This window comes from Neophocaena asiaeorientalis, unplaced genomic scaffold (assembly GCF_003031525.2).
Source record: "Neophocaena asiaeorientalis asiaeorientalis breed wild unplaced genomic scaffold, Neophocaena_asiaeorientalis_V1.1 scaffold76, whole genome shotgun sequence".
Lineage (NCBI taxonomy): Eukaryota > Metazoa > Chordata > Mammalia > Artiodactyla > Phocoenidae > Neophocaena > Neophocaena asiaeorientalis.
In genome coordinates, this window is record NW_020173668.1 from 2343075 (window position 1) to 2370411 (window position 27337).

Here is a 27337-nt window from a genome sequence, read left to right on the forward strand (position 1 = left end):
TGTTCATGAGCTGGGTGTCAATTGCACGGCTATCTTCACTTTGTGGAAATTCATGGCACTGTACACTTATGACATCAGCACTTTCCTATGTTTGTTAGACTTCGATCACATTTACATTTTAAAAATTAACGGTGGCTGTCTTTGCATAATGGGTCATTTTTCTCCCTTCTTCCTATTTGTCAGTATTTAGCAAATTACCAATTTTTAGCAATCATGTATCACAATTTTTTTTAAGTCTCTATTGATGTTACCTAACCAATATGGAAAGCAGTCTCTGTCCTCAGTTTTTTTCCAAAGCAATTGGATGGGTAACTGAGAAAGATGAGCTTTCCTTCTTTTGAGGAGTAAATGAGATTTTTTGGCAAATCACTAAGCTCAGAGGGGCCTTTGAAACCCCAGGGCCTGGGGTATATCCACATTTGGCACTGCCCTGCCCTGGGCATGGGTCTGAGCAGGGCCTGGGGGCTGGAGAGGGTGCAGGGCGGGTAGAAGGAACAAAGAGCTGAGCTGTCAGACTTCGTTTGCACCTCAGCCGCCACCTTTTACTTATTTTACATACTTGGGCTTCGTAATGTTTTGCTTAAAGAAAAGGTTCTGCAGCTAAAAGAAATTTTTAAAAAACACTTATAGGGCTTCCCTGGTGGCGCAGTGGTTGAGAGTCCGCCTACCGATGCAGGGGACGGGGGTTCATGCCCCGGTCCAGGAAGATCCCACATGCCGTGGAGTGGCTGGTCCCGTGAGCCATGGCCTCTGAGCCTGCGTGTCCAGAGCCTGTGCTCCACAATGGGAGAGGCCACAACAGTGAGAGGGCCGCGTACCGCAAAAAAAGAAAAAAAAAAAACACTTATCATATCCCTTAACCATAGAAGTGGGAGAGTGTGATTTTAAAATATTGAAATGAGGGACTTCCCTGGCGGTCCAGTGGTTAAGACTCTGCGCTTTCACTGCAGGGGGCACAGAACTGAGATCCCGCATGCCCCGTGGTGCGGCCAAAAAAAAAATTGAAATGAGACAATACATTCAATACAAAATGATTTAAATCATAGGCATACATATAGGAAGTCCTCACCTAATAGCGTTAGCCATTCTAGATAAATGTGCAGAAAAGCAATTCTCTGCTATGAGAATCCTATTTTCTCAGTGCCTGATAGCATAAAATAAAGAGAGAGAAGCAGTGGGGCACAGGAAGTAGGGTGGGGAGAATTGGCCCCTGTAAGTTATAACATCCACTTAAGAAGATGGCACACTTTCTTCAACAGCACACTTAAATTTTAAAAAATTGTCACTGATGTTGCTGGAAAAATATTTAGGAAAATACTATGCTTTGCTTGAGACACAAAATAAATGTACTGAAAATAAAAAGATGGTGTCACAGGTGGGCGGGCTTTACTTCCTCCACCTGCCTCTCATTCTGTCCACTGTAATCTGGCCACCCCAACTGTACAGTGGCCCAACCATTTTGGCACCCCAGGCTCCCACATCATCTCTACATTTATACTCTTGTCTTGACACGGGGGACTTTGAGAGTAGGAGTTTTTCATTACTTGAAATAACTGGCCTCTTTCCAAATAAATTTGCCTTATATGAGAGAAAATGGAAACTCACCAGCCTAGGAAATAAATTACAGATATGTTCTCTGCACAAGGCACTGTGCCTTCGGGGACTCTGGTTGTGTAGCAACCAGCCAGTGTACAAATACCATCAGCACATTAGCAAACTAAGTCTGTGATGAGCGCTGTGGCCAATTCCCAGCCTAACGCTTCTCTCTTAGGGGTTAACAGCACACCAAGATGGCGCTGCTTGTTTGCGGGGCCACTGGCCAACACTGGACTGGGCCCACCTCTTAGCTGACAGCAGGCTGGTGCAGTGGGCAGGGACTCTCAGGACACAAGTTCTAGGCCTGTCTCTGCTAATTAATAAGTTGTGTGTCCTTGGGCAAGTCATTTACCCTTCAGGGCTGTTTTCTCATTTGTAAAATTAAGAGTTTGACTAAATGACCCGTAAGGCCGTATCCAAAAAGCACAAGCTTTGGGTTTGAATCTTGGCCTTATCCTTACTAGCTGTAATCACTCCACCTCTTTCAGCTTTCATTTCCTCATCTGTCAAGTGGAAATCACGATATTTACTCCATAGGGTCTGTGGTAGGTTATAAGAAAGGCCTTTTGAAGCCCTAATGATATAGAAATAGAAAGAGAACACAGAAGTATGTGTCTGAGGTGAGGCAAGGGATCCCTTAGAAGGCAGCAGGAAGACCTCGGAAAGTTGCCATGGCCCCTCTCTGACCCAAAGGTGTAAAAGACAGTGAGTTCTTGGTTCCTCCAAGGAGTTACCTCCACTCTTAAGGAACCTTATCTTCCGCACACCCTTTGGACAGCTTGCTCACTACTTCATTGGAAAATCAAAGCAAAACAACCCGAACACAGCTTGAGTTGTCATCTTCCAACCCAGACCACCTTGGTGGGCGAGCTATTTCAGGGTCACTGTGAGAATCCAATGAGCTGTAACATGTGGAAAAGCTCTCTGCCAAGGTCTTACCCCTCCTTCCCAAGCACCCTCAAAGACCACCTCTCACAACCACCAAGTAGAGTCCTTGAAAGTTACACACAAGGGAAGAGACAGGAAAAACACAGTGAAGTTTCTCCTCTACTTATATTATTGTAATGAACCACCATCCAAAGTCAGAGCCCAGCCTGATTTCCTTTAGGGCTTCAGCATATGCAAAATTACCAGTTCCTGCAGTAAAATCATGAACATAGCAAGTTTTCTTTATTGCCCATTCATTGGGAGCACTGTTACATGATCTCTCCGCAAGCTTGGGAACCAATGACAAAACCAATGGCCGAATGGAGAGAGAGATTCGGATGAAATGGGCATGGCCATTACAGTGACCAGGGTGCCAACCGAGCCCTCACCTGTTGCGTTTCCTCACCATGACCGGACGAGGGCACTAGGACAGGGCATTTAAAGGTGATCCACTAGGTCTGCTTATTTGGAGACATGGAATATTCCCAAGAATGTCTAGCCAGGCACTTCAGAGTTACCTGTGCACATATCCCTGGTGTGGTGTTTCTCTCGTGGTATTTTACTGATTTTAGTACGTGGCTCTTGGAGGAGAGGGAGGGTCATATTCGTACCGCAATCCCAGAGCCTAAGGGGTTTCTTCAGTGTCTAACACACACTTCTCCCTCTGGTGTTCACAGCCAGGTTTTCCTGCTTCTTCTCCTCCCCATCAGGCCACTCCTTCTCAGCCCCTTTCTCATTGCCTCCTCTACACAATTTTTCAATTGTATTCCACAGGTTACGTTGTTGGCCCCATCCTCTCCCGTGGCCCCAACTACCACCTGCCTGCTGCCAATGATCTGAATTACCTCCAAAACTTGTTCACTTGGAATTTCCCCAGTGGCGCCAACATGTAATCGTCGCTTTTCATTCAGTTGTTCTACCTCCAGTGTTTTCCATTCTTCATGGACGACACCCACCATCTGCCCAATTGCTTAAGCCAGAAACTTGAGGGTCAGACTTGACTCCTCCCTCTCTTCCATTCTTCTTTTCTGAGTTGTCATCAAATCTTGTCAATTCTACCTTTAAAATATACCTTGAATCCATTCATGGCTCTCCAACCCATTGCCAGCATCCTAGCCCTGGCAAAGCTAGATCAGAAACATGAGAACACCACAGGACCACCCCCCGGGCCCATCTCACCTCAGGACAATGCCAATACAGAGGAGCGTCCCGAAGGCCAGGCTCCCTCCAGCCACCAGGAAGGTGGGCAGTGGTACCGAAGTAGAATCTTGCACTAGAAAAAAAAAAAAGGAAGAGAAAGAAGAGGAGGAGGAGGAAGAGAGGAGCAGAGGAAAGAAGGGGAAAAAACCACTCAGCAGGTGCTGTCAAAACCTCAACAGAACCTCACCCCTGTAGGAAGAAACAGCTCTGCGTTAAGCAACAGGCCACTTGACAAGCTTGCCAGCTTTCTGGCCAAAGCCACCTCTACAGGAGTCACCCCCAGCACAACCTGACAGACCCCAGGATTCCACCACTTGGCAAGAGATACACCTCAAGCTCAGAGCTTCTGAGCGCCTGCGGCCAGCCACAGACTCCCACTCACTTTCAAAGTGGCTTTTCTAGTGGCATTCAGCCTGCCCCACAAGGCACAGAGGGAGTGCCCGAAACAGAGGCTTGGGGGACCTCATTGACGGCAGCGCCACCGAGGAAAATGTCACGGAGGCTCAGGTGCTTTAAATCAAGTGTTCAGGTGCAGTTTTCCCCAGTGGGGTGTCACCTCTTGCCTGTCTCCCCACTTGGTACTCAAGCCCCAGCCATATGAACTTCATTCCATCTTCCTCATGCCATGTTCCCTCTTCCCCCAGAGCTCTTCCCACATGTCCTCTTCTCCCCCAGAACGCTCGTCCACCTTCACTGCACCTCTTTGCTGTCCAGTTCCTCCTGGACCTTTGAGTCTCACATGAGGTGATGTCATTTCCTTTGAGAAGTGACCCTGCTCCAAGCTGGCTACGTGCCCTTCCTGGTTACTCCACCCCCTCCAGTCTGAGCTCCCTGAAAGCCGGGACCACATGTGTCTTTTTCCCAACTGCTCCCAACGGCTCATGTGGTGCCTTGAACGAAGCAGGCTCACCAATATTTCATTGAATGAATAAAAGAACAAACTAGCTTCACGGGCTCCCCTGGTGGTGCAGTGGTTGAGAGTCCGCCTGCCGATGTGGGGGACACGGGTTTGTGCCCTGGTCCAGGAAGATCCCACATGCCGCAGAGCGGCTGGGCCCGTGAGCCATGGCCGCTGAGCCTGCGTGTCCGGAGCCTGTGCTCCACAACGGGAGAGGCCACAACAGTGGGAGGCCCACGTACCGAAAAAACAAACAAACAAACAAAAAAACCCATAATGCTAAGTGAAAGAAGTCAGTCACAAAAGACCACATAATGTATGATTTCATTTATATAAAAAGTCCAGGCTTCCCTGGTGGCACAGTGGTTGAGAGTCCGCCTGCCAATGCAGGGGACGTGGGTTCGTGCCCCGGTCCAAAAAAAAAAAAAAAAAAAGAAAGAAAAAAAAACTAGCTTCACAAGCAGCCACGTCCTCCCACAGAAAGCTCCTTCCCATGGCTGCCAGAGAGAGACCCTGGACTAGACAGAGAGTACATCTGTCTACCATCATTCTCTCCTGCCGGCAATGCAGACACTTGCAGTCTCATGGGCTTGGGATTCAGGCCCTTCTGCCCCAAACAGTACCCAGTGCTGACGAAGATGTCACCTACCAGTCATCACTTCGAGTGCCCAGTGGATGCAGGCTTTGCCTTGAGCCCCAGCTGGTAGTGGGCACTGACCACAAGGACGGGTCTCTCCTAGTATGTCCTACGTCTCTTGGCAGAGACAGCCATTTCATGTATGCTTGGCTGACTCGTTTACTAATATTTCATCACCTTTTGTATTTGTTCCTTCATTAATTCAACAAATATTTATTGAGTGTCTATCGTGTGCCAGGCTTTGTTCTAAGCCTTGGGGATACAGAGAATTGGATGACAGAAAGGCTCCTGGCTTCCTGGATCTTACGTTCTAATCAAGGGAGACAGACAAATACGTACGTAATATGATGTCAGCTGTGACAAGGGCAATGATGGAAAACAAAGCACAGGAAAGGAAGAGTGACAGCAGGGGGTTCTGTCAGATTGGCTGGTGGGGAAAGGCCTCCCTGAGGAGGGGGCATTTGAGCAGAGGCCTGGATGAAGGGGCTGGCCAAGGCAGAGCAAGCAGCAGACACGAAGGCCATGAGGTAGAGCATGTGTGGAAGAGTGAGTGAGAGGGAGAAAGGAGGAGGCGAGGTCTAAAGATTGGGGGCCTGACTCCATGGAGACTAGGGCCTTTCTTAGGTCTTTGGCTTTTACTCCAGGACAGAAGATGGTGTTGAGCCAAGGAGAGCTTGCATTTGTGTTTTAAGAATCATTCTGGGAACTTCCCTGGTGGCGCAGTGGTTAAGAATCCGCCTGCCAATGCAGGGGACATGGGTTCGAGCTCTCGTCCGGGAAGATCCCACACGCCGCGGAGCAACTAAGCCTGCGCGCCACAACTACTGAAGCCCACGCACCGCGACGAAGAGTAGCCCCCACTCACCGCAACTAGAGAAAGCCCGCGCGCAGCAATGAAGACCCAATGCAGCCAAAAATAAATAATAAATTAAATAAATAAATTTTTTAAAAAAAAGAATCATTCTGGCTGGTGGCTGGAAAAGAGTCTATTGGTGATTAAGACTAAAAGCCAGCAGACCAGCAGACAGCTCCTAAATTCCTACAGGAGGAAAGACAGCAGTGGCTGGACCGGGTGTTGGCAGTGGAGGAGGTGAGAAGTGGTCAGCTCCTGGACATGCCTCGAGATACAACTGGCAGGACCTGCTGAGGGACTGGACATGGGATGAGGGATAGAAGAGGAAGCATGTCTAATTCCCTGGCCCCAGCAACCCAGAAGATGTGGTGTCAGTTCCTGAGATGAGGAAGAAGGATAAGAACAGATTTGGGTTGAAGAGGCGGGGAGGCATCAAGCATTCTCTTTTAGGCACATTCAGTTTGAGATTTTTAGTAGGTATCCAGGTGGACACGTCACCTAGGCAGTTAGATACACGAGTCTGGATCTTAGTGGAAAGGTCAGAGATGGGGCTAGAAGTTTGGGAGTCATGAGCCCCTAGATGGTCTTTAAAGACATGGGGCTGAATGAGATAGATCATCAGTGAGAGCAGATGGAGAAGACTCCAAGGTCCTTCCTCCACAGCAGCCCCTGAACTGCTGCCCCAACCTCCTGCCATTCCACCCATATCATTTAAGGCTCATTTCAAATGGCACCTCCTCCATGAACTTTCTCTGATTCCCCCAATGGACGTGTTCTCTCAAGTCTCTAAATCCCACTTTGCTTTATCTATGGCTCTCTTTTGGCCAGTCTCACACTCTGCTCTCTGTTAGTTACTACTTTACTCTTTACCAGAGCCTGCCCCCTGGATGGTAGACTCCTGGAGAGCAGGGATGCGTCCAATTCCCTCTGAGTTCCCAGCTGTGCAGGCAGAGCTTAGCCTCAGGTGTTTAGTAGGTCCCCCCAGGTGCACTGTACGAGGTAGGGCTTTGCAACTGGGATGACAGAGCATGGGCGTCCAGCATCAGGTGCGGCAGGAATCTGCCCAGGTAAAGGTAAGGAGGCCAAGGCCTTCCTCAGAAAGCCCAAGAGCCATCAGATGGATCTACTCAGCTACTGAGCCTCCAGGGTCTGGAACCCATGAGTCCCATACATATAGTAAAAAAGCACAGGACCTGGGATCTTTCTTTTTTCTTTCGTTTTTTGGCTGGGATCTTTCTTGATGAGAATGTTACTAAGTTTTCCTGGTCTCACAGGTATAGGGAATCAGAACCATTGAAATCAAGGGTTTCCAAAGCAAAGATTTATTCCATTCCTCAAAGTGTATTCCATTTCAGACTCCAATAATTTTGTTGGTAGCACATTCATTTGTATTCTGGGCCAATTGTGAAGTATTTTACTGACTTATCCCACCCTTCTTATGGTCTCTTCACTATATCATAGCCAACAATATCAAACTTGGAGGTATAAAGTAACAAAAAAGAATATTTCTGGCATTGATCCTTTTCATTAAGCAGACTGGTCCTCTGCCAATATTTCCAAAAAGAAAAGGACTTTCTGCAGAGACAAGTTCTTTTGCATCCCGTAGGCCATAGAAATACAAAAATATCCAGTCCTTACCTGGGAGGCTTGTTGCATTTGCAGAATCTTTGGAGAAAATATTTTCATTATCTTCATTAGTAGTAGGTGCCTAAAAGAGACATTCCTGACTGTAACCCTGTTTCTGCAGATTTCACCATCATTCAGGACCCAGCTCAGGTGCCACCTCCTCCTTAACCCCCTGCCTGATCCACCCAAGGCATTCCTTTCTCTATCTCATGGACCTCTCCATCTCTGACCTGTCAATCTCAACTTTTGCACTATTATTTGTATCTAACAGCTTGCCTACTCAAGGTGGGGATTTCTTCCCATCTGCCTCTCTACCAGGAGCTTAAGGGCACAGCACCTTCCACAGAGGAGAATCAATAGATACCCCGAAGCAGCAGTTGTATTACGGGTCCGGTCCCAGGGTGTGGATACCACCACTTACTAGGAAAACCACAGGCTAGAACTTTGGATCCACCACTTACTAGCTATGTAACCCTGGGCAAGTTTCTTAACCCACGTGGGCATCACTCTTCCTCCCTTGTAGGCACAACCATCCTGACACCCAAATGTTGGTTATCCTAAGGATGAAATGAGTTAGCAAACGCCAGGCTCAGAGCCTAGCACGGCGTGGCAAGCTCTCAGTGTCAGTTCCCTCCACGCTCCAGCCCCACAGGCATGGGCTTCACCCTGGAGCTGCTTCCACTGGTGCCTGGACAGTCCTGCATCCAATATAGCCAAGGTGCAGGACCCTAGGCTCCTTCCCTGTGCTGTCCAGCTCCAGGAGTGGCTGAGCCTCCCAGCTTAGCATTTAGGGAATTAAGGACCAGGAGGGGAGTTGTAGTTGGATGGGAAATTGGATTACTCGAGGATTTGTTGAGCAGCTTCAGAAGTAATCCTCTTTCCAGAAAATTATGACACCAGGAGTCCACAGGGGAAGAGCTCAGAAAAACTGAATCTGAGTCACTGGCTAAGCTGTTAGTGGTGCCCAGAGGTTCAGAGATGAAACAGCAGGCACCAGACACAGAGCAGCTCAGTGAGCTAGGTCGGCACTGCTCCACACTTTCCATGGCCCACATCCCCGGGACGAGAACTACTCTTACCCTGCTTTACAGAGGTGTGAAAAGGACAGGCAAGTTGCCCGTGGCCATGTTTCTAGTAAGTGGCAGAGCTGGGATTTAAACCAATTTCTGCCTGATGCCAGCCCACAACCCTTAACACTAGGTGCTGTCGCCGTGACCCTTTGACAAGAACATGAGCTCACCTGTGTGGAGGGGGGCAGCTCAGTCTCAGCTGGAGAACTCTTGGATTCTGTGGATAGAAGAGTCATTATTAATGATTCATGGATGCTGAAAGTCCTATCTGATGGAATAAAATTCATCACAATGAATTTTATGCTGGAAACAAACAAATATCCAAACCTAGAGGACTAGCTATATAAATTATGATATAGCCACATATTGTAATAGTCTTTAAAAATATTTTAGAGGGCTTCCCTGGTGGCGCAGTGGTTGAGAGTCCGCCTGCCGATGCAGGGGACACGGGTTCGTGCCCCGGTCCGGGAAGATCCCACATGCCGCGGAGCGGCTGGGCCCGTGAGCCATGGCCGCTGAGCCTGTGCGTCCGGAGCCTGTGCTCCACAGCGGGAGAGGCCACAACAGTGGGAGGCCCGTGTACCGCAAAAAAAAAAAAAATTTTAGAAAACAGCTAAGAATATGCTATGTTTTATGAAAAATCCAAGACAAGAAAAAGGCCACAGAGTTTGATCCAGAGCTTCTAAAGAAACACATTTATATCATTTTTCATTATATGTTATATGATATATTGCAATATATATATTCACACAGAGAAAAAAAAGTTGGAAGGATACACAGCACTAGATATAAACACCATTAACATTTTAATTTCCTTTATGCACATTTTTGCAATAAAAAATATTTATTTAAACAACAGATTCTAGGGACTTCCCTGGTGGTCCAGCGGTTAAGACTCCATGCTCCTAATGCAGGGGTCCCCGGTTTGATCCCTGGTCAGGGAACTAGATCCCGCATGCCGCAACTAAGACCCGGCGCAGCCAAATAAATACATACTTTAAAAAAAATAAATATAAACAACAGATTCTCACCTGCCTGGGTGGGCTTAATACACTTTGCCCAAGAAGGGAGGGGGACTGGGCACCCTCCCAGGCCCCTCATCCTCCATGGGAACCACGTTTCTGCAGAAACCCGCAAGGCTGCAGTAGGCCAAGTATCAAAGCGAGAGTGCTGACACAAGGCCAGGCTCAGCGGCAAACGTGGGCCCGAGGGACCAGGCGCTGAACCCTGACAGGCAATGTGTGGAATGCTCTGGAGTTTAAAATATTTTCTTTTCAGTTCATCATTTTTCCATCAAGAAATTAAAAATACCACAGAACCGGTTTACACAAAGATGTCGAGCCTCCCTGAGCCAGGAGTAGAAGGGCTAGCAAGGGGTTGGAGGAGAGGGTGACCCTACTTCTGCTCAGGACAGACTTTCCAGAGGGAGTGTGACTTCCCAGGAGGGGAGAAAAACCACACACTAGCAGAAGTGGAAGGGACACAAGAGCATGTTCACCCTCCCCATTGTACAGAGAGGAAACAGAGGCCCAGAGAGGGAAAGCAACTTGTCCAAGGTCATACATCAAGTTAGCCCCAAATCAACCTAGGATAAATGGGAGGGACACAGTCTCTTATTCCTGTGTGTTCCTCCCAGACCAGCCTAGCAGAGAACAGTTAGACTCATAGCAGGGGGTGATTGAAGGATTAAAGGAGAGGGTGGGGATACTAGAATGAAAGCTAAAACCGGGAGACAGGAGCAACGCTACATAGGAAATATGGCTGACCATGGATGGTCATTCAGTGCAGTGGTTCCCAAACCCAGACATGTTCAGCATCATTGGTGGCTTTTTAGGTCCCATCCTTGACCTATGGCCTCAGGATCTCCAGGATGGGATTCAGACATCAGGGTTTTGAGAAGGTTCCCCAAGCCCAGAGAGATGTTTCAGGAAGAAAGGGAAACCAGTATACTTTCAACCCTCAGCTCTGACCCCCCAACATGGTACGTGGTCCAGAAAAGGATGTTTAACCTTTGGTGGCTCAGATTTCCAGGGATAAAGTAGGAATTTTATCTCAAGTAACCCAGGAATGTTACCAGAATGGACAAAATTTTTCTAATGCATGGTAAGATTGTCTTACATAACAAGACTTTTTAAAAAGCTCCCTAGGGACTTCACTGGTGGCACGGTGGTTAAGAATCCACCTGCCGATGCGGGAGACATGGGTTCGATCCCTAGTCTGGGAAGATCCCACATGCCACGGAGCAACTAAGCCCGTGAGCCACAACTACGGAGCCCACATGTTGCAACTACTGAAGCCCACACACCTAGAGCCCATGCCCCGCAACAAGAGAAGCCACTGCAATGAGAAGCCAACGAACCACAACGAAGAGTAGCCCCCACTCACCACAACTAGAGAAAGCCCGCACACAGCAACGAAGACCCAACACAGTCAAAAAGAATAAAAATTTAAAAAGAAATAAATAAATACTTTTTTGTAAAAAGTTCCCTAGATGATGATGGGGACCCCTGATTCAGACCATTTGTCCCCTGAGATGGAACAACTTTTGCATCATTATTACTACTAATCATTTCCATTTTACAGATGAAAAAACTGGGGATCAGGGCCGGAAGAAATAAGTTAGGTTAATAATACTAACTGCATACTAATAGAATATTACTAGTATTTCTAGCACCGACCTTTGTGGAAGCTCACCCTACTCCAGCTCCAAGTGGTTCTTAGCCTATGTGATGGGGAAGCCTCACAGCAATATATGAGGCAGGTACTATTATCTCAGGTTTACAGAGACATGGAGGCTCAGGAAGGCTATAAAACATTAGCAACATCTGTGAGCACATTTTTTTTTTCTGTTTGGACAGAAGTATTTCATATTTCTCCTAAAGTATTTTATATTTCCCAATGCCTCCCTTCAGCTAGCATGCTGGGTGAAAGAGGGGAAGGAACCATCATTCACTGGTCCCCTTGTGCCCCCGTGTGCCCCCCATGTGCCAGGAAGTTACAGGGGTAAGGATAGTGGTGGTGGTAACCAGACAAAACAGCAATAATAACAATGCCTAATATTTATTGAGCACTTACTATGTGCCAGGCACCATTCTACCTACTTTACATGAATTAACTCATTTAATTCTCACAACAGTACTCTGAGATTGGTACCATTTTTATCCCCACTTTACGTATGGGGAGAATGAGGCACAGGGAGGTTAAATAGCTTGCCTGAAGTTTTGTAAGAAATAAGTGTTAAGGCTTTCTGACTCCAAGAATACTCTTTTTTTCCCCTTTGTTAAAAAAAAAAAAAATCACCTCTAGATTGAACATTTCTCAAATTCAGGGACTGTATCTTACTCATCTTTGTAAACTCACTTCTTAACACAGGCCTGGCATCTTGCTGAAAAACTCTGTAGTTAGAAAAATATTAATTATGGAAAAAATCACTTGGAAAAAAAAGACTATTCGATACATTAACAGCAACACTGAGTGTGTCCCTTGTATTAATATTTCCAGATTGTAAGGTGTACTTTTATATTCATAACAAAGTGAGTGAATGAATGACCATACTCCAATAAGTGAGACTGATAAAGACCACCTGCGAGTTTCTTCCACACAAGTTTTTAAAACAAGAGACTTATTTCTGTTAATTTGAGAATGGATTTGGGTTTGCTTGCTTGGGTTTTGGAATAGATAAATCCAATATAAAAGATGGCAGAGGTCTTCATACAGATGTGTAACCTTGGTCAAGACACTTAACCTCTTTTAGGCCTTGTTTCTTCACTCTAAGCAAGGGGATAACTTCCTCCTGCACAGATCACCTGGGATCACAGGCTGAAAGGACCTAGCACTCGCGCGGCACACAATAATATCTGCTTAAAAACTGACCCAACTCTCAAAATTCAGGGCAGAGAGTATAAAACATTTTCTAACACAATAATTTTTTTAAACCTAGATGACCTTGGGTATAGCGATAACATTTTATTTTATTTATTATTTTTTAATAAATTTATTTATTTATTTATATTTTGGGCTGCACTGGGTCTTCGTTGCCGCGTGTGGGCTTTCTCTAGTTGCGGAGAGCAGGAGCTGCTTGTCGTTGCGGTGGCTTCTCTTGCTGCAGAGCAAGGGCTCTAGGCACCGGGTGCTTCAGTAGTTGTGGCATGCAGGCTCAGTCGTTGTGGCTCGTGGGCTCTAGAGTGCAGGCTCAGTAGTTGTGGCGCACGGGCTTAGTTGCTCCGCGGCATGTGGGATCTTCCCGGACCAGGGCTCGAACCCGTGTTCCCCTGCATTGACAGGCGGATTCTTAACCACTGCGCCACCAGGGAAGTCCCACTAACACAATCTTTTTAAATTGTATATTATAACCAGTTAAGATATGGGCCACCGGGCTCCAGGGTTGGAGTACATAGAGGGAAAATAGGAGTGGGCTGAGAATAAGAAGAGGAAAAGGAAAGTAAAAGGAAGCCAGAGAGGGTCAGAGAGATGAGGACACAAGGGAAGAGGGAGAAACCACAAAGCCAGACATTCCCAGAGAGGGGTTGGGGGCAGGGACACAGGAACCCACAAGCTGAGCAGCACCTTCCACTCTGAGCTTCACACCTTCCCTCACAGCGTGTAAACCACCAACCAGCAAGTTAATCACGGCTCCTCCATTCATGAAAAAAACAAAACAAAACAAAACAAAAAAACCTCACCAAGGAGCTGACAGTCTCCTGAGGAGAAAGAAGTACCCTCCAGCTGGGCCCCAACACCACCCAGAATGATCTGTGGATAAGTCTATTGGTCTGAGGCCAAAGGAGAAAAAGACGGACAAGGCAGCGTGGATATTTGCACGGTGTAAGGTTGCCAAAGTGTCTTCCTTCTGAGCTTAAGCCCTTGTTTCAGCCTCTCCTTTATGAAATAATGGTGATGGTCAATGGCAATAGCAACTTTTTACTTAGCCATTTAACTTTATGTCCTTACTTTGCAAAATTAAAAGTTGGTGACCTTATTTGGTCCCCAAAATTCTTTTTGAAATTTTACAGAAATCCCAGGAAGCTCTGAGCTATCAGGGAGGGTGTGGGAGCAATATGCAGGCTTGTGATCTAGAAAGATGCCCGTAGCAGTGGCGTGGAGGACGGCCTGGTGCTCACACACCAGAGACAGAGATCAGTTTGGGGGGTCGTTATAAGAATTCTGTCGAGGGCTTCCCTGGTGGCACAGTGGTTAAGAATCCGCCTACCAATGCAGGGGACACGGGTTCGAGCCCTGGTCCAGGAAGACCCCACATGCCGTGGAGCAACTAAGCCCGTGTGCCACATCTACTGAGCCTGCATGCCACAACTACTGAAGCCCGCACGCCTAGGGCATGTGCTCTGCAGCAAGAGAAGCCACCACAATGAGAAGCCCTCACACCGCAACAAAGAGTAGCTCCCGCTCGCTGCAACTAGAGAAAGCCTGCACACAGCAACGAAGACCCAATGCAGCCAAAAATAAACTAACTTATTTATTTATTTATTTATTTATTTTTTAAAGAATTCTTTTGAGATGGGACAAGAACCTGAGCCAAGGAAGGGGGGTGTCTAGCCTGATGTCCTGGGGATGTCCCGGCTCAGGGAGCAGGCTGGGTGGTGGTGTCCTTCTCTGGACAAGGAATACAGGGAGGTTTGTGAGGGAGGGTGTGGGCCCAGCTCTGGGCAGAGTGGAGACAAGAATCCAGAGCTCCAGGGACAGGTGTGGCCTGAGACACATGTGAATGGCTGGCATTTGGTATACACTTACCACGTGCAGGGCTGGGTGCAAACGGCTGTCCATCTTGTTTAATCCTCACAACAACCCTGTGAGGGGGGGTTTTTGGTTTTCGGGGTTTTGAGGCAGGCCTGTTATTCCCATTTGACAACTAAGCACACCTGGGCTCCGTCAGGCACTTCCCTAAGGTCGCACTGTGCAGGAGTAGGGCCAGCAACCAGAGCCCAGTCCGCCTGTGCCCAGCGAGGACAATGCACAGAGTGGACGTGGAGAGGCCACCCCGTGGAAGGGGCACATGGAGACGCCGTGGAAAACAGCACGAGAGTGGAGGCAGGGGATGCACACTGACGGTTGAATGGGGCACAGTCTCTTCAGAAACGTGTCCCCAGGTGCCCTTTAACCTGCACAATTTCCCCCTCGGGGGTGCCAAGGAGAGGAACACAGTGAACGCCCCCAAAATGGGACCGGAGGGTTTGAGGTGACAGTACGTGGCTTCAGGGATCGGGCCAGGGAGACCCATCTGCCCGGAGAGTCCGCAGCCCCGGCCTCTGGGCGCCCCAAAGGCCTTGCGGATGCAAACCTCTGGCACCTCCTCAACAGTGTGATCCCAAAGAACGGGTCCATGTCACTCGCTACCTGTCACAAGTGGTTCTAATTATTTTCCAGGTGAGCAGGGTGTGAGAGGGAGTTAAAGGGAGCAAGAAATAACCCTCTTATGCCTAATGGGCTTTTCCCTAGCACTTTGCCCCAAGTTCGCTGTGCAAAGGGTCCACAGACTTGCTAGATGCCAGCCCTGCCAGTGCTACCGGAAAGGACAAATCTGGGAGAACTCCCACTCTGGGAAGAGCGGCTGACCAGCCGCCTGTCAATGTATAAGCTCTTCTTCCTGCCCTGACATCAGGGTGACATCAGCCCTGACATGCAGGGACTCGATGAGTCTCGGCAACAGGTGCTGTCAGCAGTCACCTGGCCTTGCTGGCCGGAACAGGGGCCCCAGACTGGGTGACTCTGCGCCCGGCGTTCACACAGGGAACCTTGCTGTGGCCACAGACTGTGTGCGGCCAGGCCTTGGCCTCAAGGGGGCAGCACTCACTGAAGTCCAGACTCCTCAATCCCCTCCCCCAGGCCTCTACCAGCACCCCCTCCACCCCCACTCTCTGCAGGCCTTCCTGCAGGAGTAGCCTGCCTCCACCTGCCCCACTGGGACCTCCCACCCACACATCTGTGCTCCAGCCCCACCAAAAGGCCCTGCCCTTGTTCACAGTCCGTGCCTTTGCACCTGCTGTTCCCGCTGCCTATAAGCCCCATTCTCTACCTGGGAAACTCTTATACATCCTCCAGGACATAACTCAAATGTCACCTCCTCCATGAAGCTTTTCCTGCTCTTTCTAAACTGCCCCAAGTATTGTCAGCTCCACAGCCTTATCAAGTACAATGGGATGCTCCCCGAGCCCCACAGCACATTCTATAATCACTGGGAAAGCTTTCGAAAATACCATTCCACATTCTAATTCAGTGGGTCCAGGATTGTATCCAGGGCAATTCTAGGATGCCCATAGCCCCACTCTCTTTATCCCAAGAACCAATCAACATGGCACTGCAAATTGCTAATCCTTCTACATTTGCAGTACGGGTTATTATTTCTAAAGAATGTTTTCTCACTAAATTCATAAAAATTCCCAAAGGGGACAAGACAGGTCATGTCATCTCCATTTTACAGATGACAAGACTGAGGCTTTGAGAGGTAAACTAACTTTACTAAGGTCATACAACATGATTCCCAGGTGCAATGTAGTTCCCTTGACCTCTGTCATATCCCCCACACCTAGGCAGGGGCATCCTATCTGTGTGAGCTTTGAGGGCTAGAGGCAGGTCCTTGGGGCTGGAAAGCCCATCGATGCAGTATCTAGTGCACTGACATGTCCCAAACAGTCAAATAACTCTACCGTCAGTAAAACACACCTAACCTCCCTCTCATTTTCCAGAAGTGCTCCCCAATTTCCAGCCTAAATTCTTCTTGCACCAGAATCATCCAAGTTCCTCTTGCTCTGCCCTCAGTGGAGAGGGGAGAAACTGGTATCTCTCTTGGACATTCACCACTGGGGTTTTGAACCCCCCCCAAAAAAAACCCCACACATGTAGAGAATGAGGAGCTCAAACTCTTCAACTGCTTATGTGAACAGAGGCCAAGAGTTCTGTCTGAGCTTACACAGTCACTGTAGCAAGTCACAGAAGCACAGGACCTAAGGCTGAAAAGTCAGAGACATGTCTTGCTACACTATCTTCCACTGTCAGGAGAACGTCAACAATTTAAAGAGGAACATCCACAAATGAGACCAGCTTTAAGGGAAGGTGACCAGACAGGTAAGGAATCCACAAGCCATCCCATACAACAGCCTGGGAACAGAAGCCCAAACAGATATGAGTCCCCTGGGAATTCCAGAAGAATTCAGAGAGAGCAGACTAGCAGACTTATCAGGGGTTACCCTGGAGACCAAGGCCCACTGAGGCCAGATTTGGATTCACATGAGAAAGAACTTCCTTCTTGAATAGACAGTTCTCATAAAAAGATATACAAAGAGCCAGTAAGCACATGAAAAGATGGTCAACATCACTATTTATTGTGGAAATGCAAATCAAAACCACAATACCACACCCATAAGGATGGCTATTTGAAAGAAAGAGAGGAAGGGAGGGAGGGAGGGAGAGAAAGAAAAAGAAAGAGAGAAAGGAAGGAAGGAAGGAAGGAAGGAAGAAAAAGAGAGAGAGAGAAAGAAAGAAAGAAAAAGAGGGAGTCCGCCTGCCAGTGCAGAAGGAAGAAAGTACTAAGTGGTGGCTAGGCTATGAAGAAATTGGAACCCTGCACATTGCTGACAGGAATGTAGGAATGTAAGGTGCAGCCACTGTGGAAACCAGTACAGTGGTTCTTCAAAAAATTAAAAATAGTATTACTATACGATGTAGCAACTACACTTCTGGGTATATACTCAAAAGAATTGAAAGCAGAGACCCAAACAGATATTTATACACCCATGTTCATAGCAGCATTACTCACAATAGTCAAAAAAAGTGGAAGCAACCCAAGTGTCCAACTATGGATGAACAGATAAAATATGGTATATATCTACAATGGAATATTATTCAGCTTTAAAAGGGGAGGAAATTCTGCCACAGGTTATAACATGGATGAATCCTGAGGATGTTATCCTAAGTAAAATAAATCGCTCACAAGAAGACAAATACTGAATGATTCCACTTATATGAGGTACTTAGAGTAGTCAAACTCATAGAGACAGAGAGTAAAATCGTGGTCACAGGGGCTGGAGGTAGGGGTGAATGGGAAGTTACTATTTAATGGGTATAGAGTTTCAGTTTTGCAAGATGGAAAGATGGTGGTGATGATTGCCCAACAATGAGAATGAATTTAACGCCACCGAACCATAAGCTTTAAAATGGTTAAAGTGGTAAATTATAAGCTATGTATAATTTACCACAATTTAAAATTTTAAAAAAACAAGAAAGAACTGTCTAACAAAACAGGATTTCCTAAAGCTGTTTGTAACCATCTACATTAAGTGGTTGGGATAAAAAGTAAACAGGTGTCGGCCTGTATCCAGAACATTTCCTCTGCACAATGTGATAAATGATTTGCTCCCCTTGCAAAGGCTCCTAAGGCCATGTTAATGTTTGGCCTTCAGATAATGAGCGGCTCAAAGTGTATACAAACCAAAGACAATCACGGACAGGGCAACACAATCTAGCCTGAAGGATGTTCTGATTTATTTAAATGGTCTTTCTAAGTAAGATATAGTAGTTAGGCCTCCCTTCTTGTCCAGGTCTTAGCAGGAAATGAACTTTTGAGGAGAGGATTCAATAGAAAGTTGCCTCCTGCTCTTGATGGACAGGAGCGGGGGACAGCACAAGAAAAGATCTGAGCCTGCGCCTGACATTGCCTACATCCAATTAACAAGACACCCTAAGCCCAGAGCCCACTCCTCTGGCTCTCCCAGGACAGGAAAGACAAGGGTCACACACTGCAAGCCCAGGGTAGGGAAAAGGCCATCACATTACAGAATCCATTCTGGGGGAAGAATGCCAGCCTACATACAAAAGTCTCCCTGAAGGGACTTCCCTGGCGGCACAGCGGTAAAGAATCCGCCTGCCAGTGCAGGGGACACAGGTTGGAGCCCTGGTCCGGGAAGATCCCACATGCCACAGAGCAACTAAGTCCGTGCGCCACAACTACTGAGCCCACGCACTGCAACTGTTGAAGCCCACTTGCCTAGAGCCCGTGCTCCACAACAAGAGAAGCCACCACAATGAGAAGCCCGCTCACCACAACGAAGAGTAGCCCCCGCTCACCGCAACTAGAGAAAGCCTGCGCGCAGCAATGAAGACCCAACGCTGCCAAAAAAAAAAAATTCTCCCTGAAGCCAGGGGTAGAAGAAAATGGCAGGGGTAGGGATGGGCCTGGACAATTTATATCATTCTATCCTTTGCTTTTTTTTCCATACACACTCAATAAATGGGTATTTTATTATTTTTTAATTGTCTGGTATTTAAGAACAACTAATTTGGTCCAATTATGCTGCTGGACTAAAAAGATCTGACCCTGAAGCAAGCCTGGAAACTATTCTAAAATAAGAACACTGGGAACAATGGGATGGGCTGCTACAAGGGACAGTAAGCTCTCCATCTCTGGAAGCATTCAAGCAGAGGCTGGGTAACCACTCTCTGGGAGATTCCTGCACTGGGTATAGGTCTATTACATCCTAATTTTTCATAGGAAGGAGTCAAAAGATAATGTCTCAAATTATTTTCTCAGGAAAAAAAGCCATAAGTTTGTTATTCAGAGTGAAGGAGGTCACCAGCAGAAGAACTAGAAACAGAAAGTGAGCAGCTTCCTCTAGAAAGCAGGGCTGGAAATGGGAAGGGGTGGGGCAAGGGGCACATTATTATAAGCCCTTCTTTGCCATGAGAATGTATTAATTTGATAAAAATTAAGTTAAAAATAAATTCCCATGGGTTAAAAAAAAAACATTAGTCACACAGTTGCTAAACAATACATTTCTCAAAAATATTGAATTACGTGGGAATGCTCACAACATTTTATATATAAATATACACACACATAAATATACTTAGAATAGGAAAGACGTATAGTAAAATGTTCTCACTGGTTTTCTCTAGGTGGTACGAATACTGGTGATAATTATTCTTTATATTTTTTGTTTAGAATTTTTCACTAATCACATTATTACAGATGGTTATTACTACCTTTAACATTTTTTTTTTTCCAAGTAAAAAGCATTAGTTAACTGTGGTAGGTTAAATATAGCTACAAATTCTTTGCGGCTCCTCCCATCAAGCTGTGGAGGAACTTTCCCCCCTTGAGTCTGGGCTGGCCTGCTGGCAGATGACAGACCTCAAGGAGAACCGAGAGCTCCAGCCACCAGCCAGAGTCAACCGTCAGATGTGGCAGTGAGGCCATCTTGGACAGTGCAGCCCTGACGCAGCTGCATTCATGATTCAGGCAAAACCTGCACAAGAGCTGCCCAGCTGACTGATTTTCAACAAATTGAGCAGATGAATGGTTGCTTTTTTACCATGAGTTTGGGGGTGACTTGTTACATAGCAACAGATAATTGATACAGTAACAAAGCTGAAACATCCCTTCCGCATTGATCACATACCTGTCCAAGGGACGCCCGTGACCTCCTGGCTCCACTCACTCCATAAGCCATGCCCAAACTCCTCCTGGGCCCGAAGCTGCACCACATGCTTCATGCCACTCCAGGCGTCGTGGATGATGCAGTGATACTGGAGCTCCTTGACCTGAGGGCGAGAGACACAGGTGACTCTGGGGTGGGGCCTGGGTGGCACCAGGTTAAGCAGCTCCACAGGGACATGGGAGTCCTGGGACAACCCCAGCCCTTCAGCTGCTCCCTCTTGGGTCCGGTGGATGACTCAGCGGGGCAGAGATGCGCCAAAGGCTCACACCACCCTGGAGGCTCAGAGCCAGGTGGGGTTGCTGTCTGGGCCAACTGGTGCAGAAGCTGTAAGTCACAGCCCCTGCCCCCATGTAACACAGAATCCTGCAAGCCACACCCTTGACTTGCAGGCAGCCCATCTCTCTTCCCAGCTCACACTCGATCTCACAAACTGGCCTGCAAAGAGGAGACTGGCCTGGCATTATCATTCCCATTTTATAAATGAGGCAGCCAAGGCTCAGAAGGGTTCAGAGACTTACTCAAGGCCATGCAGGTAGTGAGTGGCTGACCAGGACCCAGAACTCATTTTTTTCTTTCTAGTACCCTTTCTACTACTCCTGAGTATCTAAGGGCTCTTTTCTGTCCAGAAGTAAAAGAAAAATTTACCATCCACATTGTGAACGTCTTTGATCGTTCAGCCCGGTATCGGAGCTCAAACTGTAACCTGTAGAAATATGAGTTCCAGGAAGGGGGGTCTTGCCAGGTGACGCTGAGCCAGCGGGGGTTTCTGTCCACGGCGGTGACCGTGACATTGACGGGTGGGTCCGGCTGCACTGTGGGAAAAGGGAGCACAGCTCCTATGCGGCAGCAAGTTTGGTGCCAAGGAGAGACCCATGAAGACTGCAAGTCCCCAGCAGGCAGGACCCCACCTCCAGCCCCAGACCACTTCCCCAGGCACACACTGACAGGGCGCTCGCCTGCCACAATCAGACCTCTGGCAAGTATCCCAAGGGCTTCCCCGGTGGCGCAGAGGTTAAGAATCCGCCTGCCAATGCAGGGGACACGGGTTCGAGCCCTGGTCCGGGAAGATCCTACATGCCACAGAGTGCCACAACTACTGAGCCTGTGTGCCACAACTACTGAGCCCACGTGCCACAACTACTGAAGCCCACGCACCTAGAGCCCGTGCTCCACAACTAGAGAAGCCACCGCAATGAGAAGCCCGCCCACCGCAACAAAGAGTACCCGCTGCTCACCCCACAACTAGAGAAAGCCCGTGTACAGCAACAAAGACCCAGCACAGCCAAAAATAAATAAATGAATAAATAAATTTATTAAAAAAAAAAAAAAACTAAAGCCCAAAAGGCACCAGCTCACCAAACCCCTCACCGTCCCCTCCAAGAAGTCCATGAGGAACATGAAATCAAAAAAAAGGAAACAGTTGGAGGGGAGATGGAGGCCTGAAGGGCTTACTTACGGATTCCATAACCCTCAAATGTTTGGGGTCTGCTGGACTGGCTCCCAGCACTGTTGGAGACACACAGGGACACGACGTACAAAGAGTTGTCTCCCTCTGGGACTGCCAACTGGCAGGAGAACTGCTGTGACTCCGGGGAGTACTGGCACGGCTCCTGGAAGTCTTTCACTGGACTGCAGACACAAAACAAGGGCGGGGCTCACTGTCAGTTGCTGCACTTACTCAGGACAGGAGAGAAGAAAGGGCAGGGGTTAGGAGCTCAGGCTCTGCAGTCTGACCCCGGTTTTTTTTTGTTTTGTTTTTTATTTTTATTTATTTATCTTTGGCTGCATTGGGTCCTCGTTGCTGTGTGCGGGCTTCCCCTAGTTATGGGGAGCGGGGGTTGCTCAATAGTTGTGGCACAGGGGCCTAGCCGCTCCGTGGCATGTGGGATCTTCCCAGGCCAGGGCTCGAACCCGTGTCCCCCGCGTTGGCAGGCAGATTCTTAACCACTGCGCCACCAGGGAAGTCCCGTCCCTGGGGGTTTTAATCTCCACTTCACACTGAGTAGCACTGGGGATTTTGAGTAAATTATCCAACCTCTCCAAGCCTCTGTTTTCTCATTCGAAAATGGGAATATTAACAGTACCCACCTCACAGGGGCTTCTTAGGATTAATTCATAAATGAGTGTAAAACATCTAGCTTAGCGTCTGGCATGGCAGTCTAAGGGGCTGAACTAGAGGGCGCGCTCAATCACTGTGGCATCAGAGAGGTAGTGCATTCAGGCTCCCTGACAGGTCCTGGGCTCTTGGCACTGCAGGGGATGCAGAAAGGAATCAAGAGGCCCCACCCTGGCCTCAAGACACTAACAGAAAAGACCTGCCCTCAGAGGACTAGGAGAGCCAGTAGAATGCCATCCCAGAACCTCGAAGTGCTGGAAGGGTTTGCAAAGAGGTGGCAGCGTTTCTGGCAGTGAGCCCAGAAAGGAATCCTGGGTGATGAAGATATTAGAGGTGAGTCAGACACTGTCCCACCTGGCCTGGAAGCCTGAGACTTCACCAACTTGTGACATGTGTGGGCATGTGAGTCCAGGGCAGCCACTCACCCTGCCGCCTCAGTAACAAATCACCCATCAACCCCTGATTTGAGTTTTAACCCCAGGCCCAGCACAGACTTACCTTCTGGGAAGCCTGCCCCCACCTTCCCAGTCTGAGTTAGGGCCTCCCTCCCTCCCTCCACCGTCACTCAGGCATCCATCCCACCTAACACTGAGAAGGTGGGGCCGTCTGCTTACAGGTGGGTATCCCCGTGGGGCTTGAGGGCAGGGGCCCAGTCCTGTTTGCCTTGTGCCTCTCCCTCAGCCTAGTACAGCACCCAGCCCATGGCAGACGCCAAACTCGCCAAACACTTATGGAGAGAACAAGCGCAGTGGGGCGAGGGTGTGACTGCGGGCGCACACACGAGCAAAAGAGCAGAACATACAAAACCTCTTTCCAGGGGCCTGTTTCATCCCCGCAGTCCCAGGATGGGCCTGAGTGGGTTCTGGAGGCCCCAAGGCTCTCACAGTGGCTCCCCATTCCCCCTTCCTCAGTTCAGGGTAGACAGCCCAGGAGGAGGATGGACATGCCCGAGCTGCTGGCAGGAGGAAGCTGTGAGCTTAAATGCCCTGCCCTCTCTCATTCTTACTGTCAACGCACAAATTACTCTAGTCCAAGTGTCAACTGAATAAAGCCTTCCCGGGGGCGGGCCGGGCAGCTGCCGGCCACTGTACAGAACATCCCATTTACGGAGGAATGCCTTCCTGGTGCCACACAATTATATCCCAACTCAGCTTCGGGCTGTGGAGATTTCTGACCTTCCTCTACTTGGAGTGTGAACCATCAGTCCTAATGGCATCTGTATCATGTGCAGATGGGCAACCTATACATGTCCCTGTGCAGAGACCAAAACATAAATATCACCGCCAGGTGACTCTCTGGAGACAGACGCAAGTGGAGACCAAAACACCCAGATGACGTCCGTCCCTGCTCGGATTTTTTGATACTCTGATGATTGCCAGCTCAAACTCAGTGATAAACAAACATCTGGACTACGGGGACCTTGGCTCTGGGATGGAGACAGAAAACTGCAGAGATGTAACCTTCCCCCTTCCATCTGTGCCTGAACTCATCCCAGGTCCCCTCACTTTGTGCCACAGGGACCCCCAGGCCGGTGTGACTTCCTGCCCCACTGCCCCCAGCTCCCTCTCCCCACTCTATCACCACTTCCTCTCAGCTGCCATTAAAATGGGAAAAGCCTGATAAGCTCACAATCAGGACACTGATCACGAGCTGCCCTTCCCCTCCCAGGACATCTGTGTCTTCTTAAGAGCAACGCCCAAAACCTTTGTATTTTGAATGAAATCAGATAGGCTGGGGTTTGATTCCGGGCAGAGCTACTTACTAGCTAGATGACCTTAAACAAGTTAACCAATCTCTGTGGTGCAGTTTCTCCATCTGTTAACGAGAAAAACAACACCCACCCCCCCACCCCACCCCCGCTATTGTGTGGGTTAATAGGACAAATATTGTAGCACAGTGACCAGCACAGGGTGAGCACTGGTGGCGAAGTCTCAGCTCCCTCCTTCATTCCCTTCTCCTCGGTCCAAAGTACTTACTTACTTTCCAATAACATTTTGGAATCACTGGCCAGCCAGTCCCATTGGGCTCCTCTGAGAGCCGCCACCACTCCCAGGGCCTCAGTCAGGAAGGATGGAGAAGACAGACACACAGCCCAGCCCAAGATACTTACAACTTCCTCACCAATAACACGGCCTTGGTGGTTGGGGACGGGGGACTCCGAGGACTCCACTCACAACCCACGTTGCTGAGGGGGCTCCTCCGGAAGCAGGAGAGCTGGGGCTCCTCGGGGGGAACTGGAAGGAGAGCACAGAGGCTGAGGAGGCAGCACACCTCACCGCCCGTCCGGGGGAGCCCTTGACTCAGCGCCCTCCCCCGACCCTGGCACCAGCCCGTACCACAGCCGAACAGCCACGCACAGATCTAACTGTGCTCGGGAAATCAAAGGATGCCAAAGTCCTCATGTCAGGCTAGGAGGTGGGGCAAGTGAGGGGAGGTGCCTGGGGGCCAACTTGCCTAAAGGGGAGCAAGACTGGCACCAAAAGTTGAGGCTATGGGGCTTCCCTGGTGGCGCAGTGGTTGAGAATCCGCCTGCCAATGCAGGGGACACGGGTTCGTGCCCCGGTCCGGGAGGGCACGAACAGAGCTGGAAGAGTTGGAACAGAGTTGCCGCGGAGCGGCTGGGCCTGTGAGCCATGGCCGCTGGGCCTGCGCGTCCGGAGCCTGTGCTCGGCAATGGGAGAGGCCACAGCAGTGAGAGGCCCGCGTACCGGAAAAAAAAAAAAAAAAAAGTTGGGGCTATGGAGTCCCACAGGCCTGGTGGTGTGGCCTTGGGCAAGTCCCAACCTCTCTTCAGTTTTCGACAATAAAGTTAAATGATGATAAAATAGTCACCATAATACTGCTGCCTCTCACTGGGACATTGGGAAGATGGTATGAGACACCAAGGAAGAAAGTCCCTCAGCACAGGGCCTGGCACACAGGGCATCTGACTACAGGATGTCTTATGAGATGCAAGGGAGTTAGGAACCTACTAACTCTAACAATAAGAATAGCTCATTTGAGAGCTTACTATGTGCTATGCAGAGCTTTTAACACCGTATTTAATCTTTACAACCACCCTGAAGTAAGTTAATAACATCAACCTTATTTTACTGACAAGGGAACTGAAGGGCAGAGAAGTTAAGCCGTGAAGGAGGAGGATTCGAACCCAGGCCCCTTGCCCTCGACCCCCAAGCCCTAACCACACAGCAAGGCCAGCTGGACGGTGTCTCCATCAGCCAGATGCCCCCACCCAGCTGGAAGCTCTACCGATCTCGCTGGCAAATGTCACTGGGCCTTTCCCCGAAATGCTTGGGCCAGGGAAATAACAGGAATTTAAAGGGTCAAGCAGGGAATCTCTCTCTGGAATGCGCAGAGCAGTGCTGGGAGCCGTCTCTGGGAGCTCTGAGGACACAACTCACCATCCACCAGCAAACGCACACTTCCAGCCGGGCGGCCGTCCTCGTAGCACGAATAGTTTCCAGAGTCGCTGAGCAGCACAGACCTCAGAAGCAGCCTCCTTCCCACGCCAGCCCATCTGCCTTGGCGTGAACCTGTGACCTGATTCCTGAGCACCCAGTGAACGGTGGCATTGTCCCCCGCTTCCCCACCTGGGCAGGTCAGGGTAACGCTGGCCCCTGGCAGGCTGGTCAGCACATCGTTTGCCACCTCTGCAGGGGGAGAAGACACTGGGTAAGCCCACAGCAACCTGACAAAGGGACTTCATCCGATTCGGGAAGCCACAAAAGGCTCTAGTGCTAAACATCTCTCAAGTCCATCCATTGGCCCAGGCCACCATCACATCACCTCTTCCTGGGTTATGGCAATGGCCTCCCTGTGGCCTCCCAGCCCCGGTCTTGGCCCTCTCCACCCAGCTGCCCCAGGGAGCCTTCCAAAGCAGCTCTCTGGCCACCCCACTCCTTTGAATAGAAACCCCTTCAAGGGCCTACCGCTGTCCACAGCATAAAGTCCAAGTTTAGAGGCCTGGCCCACAGGGCTTTCCACCACTTGCCCCCTGCTGACCTCTGAGGCCTCATCTCTCCCCGCTCAGCCTTAGAGGAGACACAGTCCCCCCACCCCATCCCCACACAACTTCATCCTGTTGCAGGTCTCAGCCTAAATGTCCCTTCCCCAGAGGCCTTCCCTATCTCCTCAGCTGCATTAGGCCCCCATTCTACCTCCCCCACCATGTCACCCATCACACACTGCCGTATAATTACCAATTCCATATCCATCTTCACTTCAGGACCCCAAGTGCCACAAGACTAGGCACCCTGTTTTGTTCTCTGTCATATTTCAGTGCCTAGATCATTGCCCGGCACACGGCGGTGGCCCACTGAGCACTTGATGAATGTATAAATGAACGTATACACACAGGAATGAATGCCAGGTACCCAGTGGGACTCACAAGATGCATGAGTACACAGGAAGTCTCAGAATCCCAGGGTCTCCATTTTACAGGTAATAACTGAGGCACAGAGGAATCAGGAGACTTGCCCAAGATCACCAATAACTTAGCTACACAGCTGAGAGGCAAACCAGGTCTTCCAACTCTGTTCAGTGCTCCCTCCAGAACCCTACACCTATCTATTAAACCACTTAGGGTAGTGCTATGTTTATTCTAGGGACCAAATTGGAAAGTAAAAGAGAACAAATGCAGTCCCCATCCCTGAAAAATATTATGCTACTCAAGGAAAGGATATTAAAGATACAAGTAAACTTTTTTTTAGTATAGGTTAAATAGATTCATAGAATCTAAGATTTTGGTTTTTTAATAAATTTATTTATTTATTTATTTTTGGCTGCGTTGGGTCTTCATTGCTGCACCCGGGCTTTCTCTAGTTGCGGCGATCGGGAGCTAACTCTTCATTGCGTTGCACGGGTTCCTTATTGCGATGGCTTCTCTTGTTGCAGGGCACGAGCTCTAGGCGTGCGGGCTTCAGTAGTTGTGGCTCGCGGGCTCTAGAGTGCAGGCTCTATAGTTGTGG

At 48.9% G+C, this 27337-nt stretch overlaps 1 protein-coding gene across 3 annotated transcripts in view; it reads right to left on the reverse strand.

Annotated features, from left to right (window-relative positions):
• Positions 1–27337, reverse strand: part of IL6R (interleukin 6 receptor) — a 50679-nt gene that overhangs the window by 5815 nt on the left and 17527 nt on the right. The window contains exons 2-10 of one of the 3 annotated variants that reach the window (XR_003003622.1): positions 25772–26020; positions 24481–24604; positions 21711–21883; positions 20900–21066; positions 20216–20357; positions 8978–9024; positions 7750–7819; positions 3703–3796; positions 3369–3578 (exon numbers count right to left, since the gene is read on the reverse strand). Coding sequence is in view for 1 of the 3 variants with exons in the window: in XM_024748133.1 (XP_024603901.1) it covers positions 3703–3796; positions 7750–7819; positions 8978–9024; positions 20216–20357; positions 20900–21066; positions 21711–21883; positions 24481–24604; positions 25772–26020 (1066 nt within the window). In the remaining 2 variants the exon portion in view is untranslated. Of the gene's footprint in view, positions 1–3368; positions 3583–3702; positions 3797–7749; positions 7820–8977; positions 9025–20215; positions 20358–20899; positions 21067–21710; positions 21884–24480; positions 24605–25771; positions 26021–27337 lie in introns of all 3 variants that reach the window. The other 2 variants (XR_003003623.1, XM_024748133.1) reach the window with 2 other exon arrangements.